This window comes from Buceros rhinoceros, unplaced genomic scaffold, assembly GCF_000710305.1.
Source record: "Buceros rhinoceros silvestris isolate BGI_N320 unplaced genomic scaffold, ASM71030v1 scaffold37832, whole genome shotgun sequence".
Lineage (NCBI taxonomy): Eukaryota > Metazoa > Chordata > Aves > Bucerotiformes > Bucerotidae > Buceros > Buceros rhinoceros.
The window spans coordinates 417-3,414 of NW_010400127.1; the positions used below are offsets into that span (position 1 = coordinate 417).

Sequence of the window (2,998 nt, forward strand, 5' to 3'; positions counted from 1 at the left end):
CTGTAAAAAAAAAAAAAAAAAAGAAAAGAAAAAAATTCGTTTCAATGATGACCACCTGCGTCAATGTCTGTGTCCTTTTTTACAGGGATCGAAAACTATATAAACTGGGATTAAAAGGATTTTATGTCAAAGATGACAACGACAGTACAGGTAAGGTAATCAAATGTGCTGTGCAGCCATGGTTAAAGTGGGTTATATGTGGTTATTAAAGGTACGGTTGGGCTGTGGAACTGCTAGCCCGTAGTTTTTCAGTTATTTCTGAGCTAATTATGTTTGGTTGTTCGCACGATACATTTTTGTAAAATTATAGTATCTTAGTTAGTGTGTTTTTGAAAGATTTGGAACAAAACCAGCGGTTTCTTGAATTTAAGCTTGCTCTGATACATGCCAGAAGAACTGTAAAGAATTTTCTTTTCCTAGTAGTAATTTTTCCATTGTTTGCTGGGTGTTATGTCCCCTCCCCATCTCTTGCCCACCCTGGGCAACTCTCAGGAGAGGGCAGAGTGGGGAGAAGAGAAAGTTAGGAGGTGGTGCAAGCACTGCTCACCGATAGCCAAAACACCAGTGTGTTATCCACACTGTTTTAGCCACAGATCCTAAACACAGCCCCACAGGGACTGACATGAGGAAAGTTAACCCCATCCCAGCCAGAGCCAGTGCAGTGTTTTGGCTGCCAAAGTTAGGTTTTGGTTCCTGCTTATAGTAACGCGGAAGATAAGATGTTTATGACAAAAATTTTAATTGGGAAAGGAAGCGTAAGAGGCAGTTCTGCTGATTTTTGTAGGCATGCAGGTTGCATTGAAGTGTCCGAACCAGATTATATTCACTTTAGATAATTCGTTAATAGGGGAGGAACAAGCATCAGAGGAGGAGAACCATTGTCCCAACGTGACATTAAAGGCAAATACGAATCATGCGCTTGACCTTGAAGAAGTTGAACTGGACTCGGAGGCTGAGCTTATGAGAAGTATGGGATTGCCTCTCCGGTTTGGTGGGCAGTCAGCCCGAAGGGACTTTGTGGTAAGTCTTTATGTGCTTTATTTGTTCTGCCTACTGTGTGTTTCCAGGAGTGGGGTCATGTCTGCTCCTCAGTTATTTTTGAGAGTGCGGTTCATGGAAAGGTGTCTGAGCTGGCTTTAAGCTGCCTGCTCACATACAGCACCATGGTCTGGGCAGCCTGTACAATCCACCAGCCAGTTTGAAGAGGGTAAGGCTGTGCTTTGCACTTCTGTGTCTATATTCCTCTTGCTGCTAGAGAGAGACAGTTCAGTACAGCCATGGTGACATTGATGCTCTGCATCAGGACAATTAGTACACTCCAAACTGAACACGTTCACACCACCTGCTATAACCTTTTAGCTTTAGATACTACTCTAAAAAGCAGCTTTTATACCTTGCAGGTGATTAAAGCCAGGCTGTTCCAAGGTCTGGGTGTTCTGCTTCCTGTAGGCAGCATTTGGGCTTTGGAGGAAGATTCAGGTTGCTCATAGCTGAGAAAAGGAATGTGGAATATCCACATTGTCTGCTTTATGGAATACAGACTTCCCTGTCAGTGAGGAGTGCTTTTGTGCAGCGCACTCTGTGGTTCTGACCTTATTAATTTGTAAATAAACAGGAGAAACTTGTACATGATTTTAATTGATGGCATGTAAATAGACCTTACAGACATCCAACTTCAAGCCCAAAGTACACGTGCAATTTTTGTTGCTGTCTAGTAATACTGCAAATAAGCTGAACGAGAAAATAACGTATGTTTCTACTAGATTACTGCAAAGCGTTGTGCTTAGTGTCTGTATTAACGTGACATTATGAGGGATCTGGGTGAAAGATGAATGCCAGCTCTCCGAACCCAATTTCCTTAGTCTGCCTTATGCATTTGTCAGTGCAGCAACACTAGGGACTGCAGCTGATGGGGCATTTGCAGTAACAGCTCTACGTTTGCAGTCTGTGCCCGCGTGAGTTTAGTCCCTCATCACCACCGCCTCTTTACCTGCCAAACTGAATTGGGCAGTTGATGGAAAAAAAATTGGCAGATATATCTGACAGAAGAACTTTCTCTTCTTGGATGTTTTTGTCTTGTTTATAGCTGTGAGTGTACGAGGCTCCACTGAAACAAGTGGAGTTGTATTTGATGAAACCAAGAAGTTACCTTAGTGTTTCCTTTCAGGGCCACCTGTTTGGAGAGGAGGGTGGTTCTGTTTTGTGTGTCTGTTAGCCAGCTTGGAGATCAGCATGGGATGGGAAGAATATTACAGCCTTCTTTTGGGTTAGTGTCTTCAGACAGACGGAGATTCAGCTGCAGCATTTGCAGAGCTTCCGACCGTAAAGCGACACTTTCTTTGTTGAAAGCGCCCAAAGATAACAAGGATTTAACATTCTGTTAGGCTGAGCATTATATGTTCACTACCCTAACAGTGTCTGCTGGGCAGATACGAGGTGACAGTAAAGGTCAGCCTCCACAGCCCCCTGAAACAGGTCCTTGATGTTACTGAGACACTGTATTACTGCTGAGCTCAACCCAGTGACCACTTGGTTCCTGATCATCCTGTCTTTGGGAATTTAGATTGTTTCCTGTTGATGTCTTTCATTCTGTATCCTTGAGCTACTGGTGACTTCCCTCTCAGCAGCCTGGCTTCTGTCTGGAATTCTGCCTTTTTTGGTGTGTCTGTCTTTCTGTAGACCTTCTCACAGCTCTTTCTCACAACTTCCTTAGAACTGTCAGCCAAAGTTGTGCAGCAGGGCACTATCAGACTCACAAACCCTACAGCTTTTTGTGGGGAGAAAGCTAACAGCAGGGTTGCAGTGAGAGGGAGGGGTACAATGGAAACAGAAACGTGCTTGGGAGAACGGACAAGACTGTGGACTTCTAAGAATGCTTTTCCATTATATTTTAGGCAACAGAAAACCATAGGAAGAAAAGTAATATGAAGATTATGAAAAAGAAAAGGAAGAAGAAAAAGGAGTTAAAGCAAAAACACGAGGCTAAAATGGGGCAGGA

General features: G+C 43.4%; 1 protein-coding gene across 1 annotated transcript in view; it reads left to right on the plus strand.

Moving 5' to 3' along the window:
- Positions 1 to 85: 85 nt before the first annotated feature.
- The window catches only part of TGS1 (trimethylguanosine synthase 1), a gene marked incomplete at its 5' end in the record, with an annotated part of 18,959 nt that continues 16,046 nt past the window's right edge, over positions 86 to 2,998 (plus strand). Inside the window, 3 exons of the mRNA XM_010131750.1 lie at positions 86 to 150; positions 848 to 1,020; positions 2,895 to 2,998. The exon at positions 2,895 to 2,998 is cut by the window's right edge and continues 1 nt beyond it. Of these exons, the coding sequence (XP_010130052.1) occupies positions 86 to 150; positions 848 to 1,020; positions 2,895 to 2,998 (342 nt within the window). The remainder of the gene's footprint in view (positions 151 to 847; positions 1,021 to 2,894) is intronic.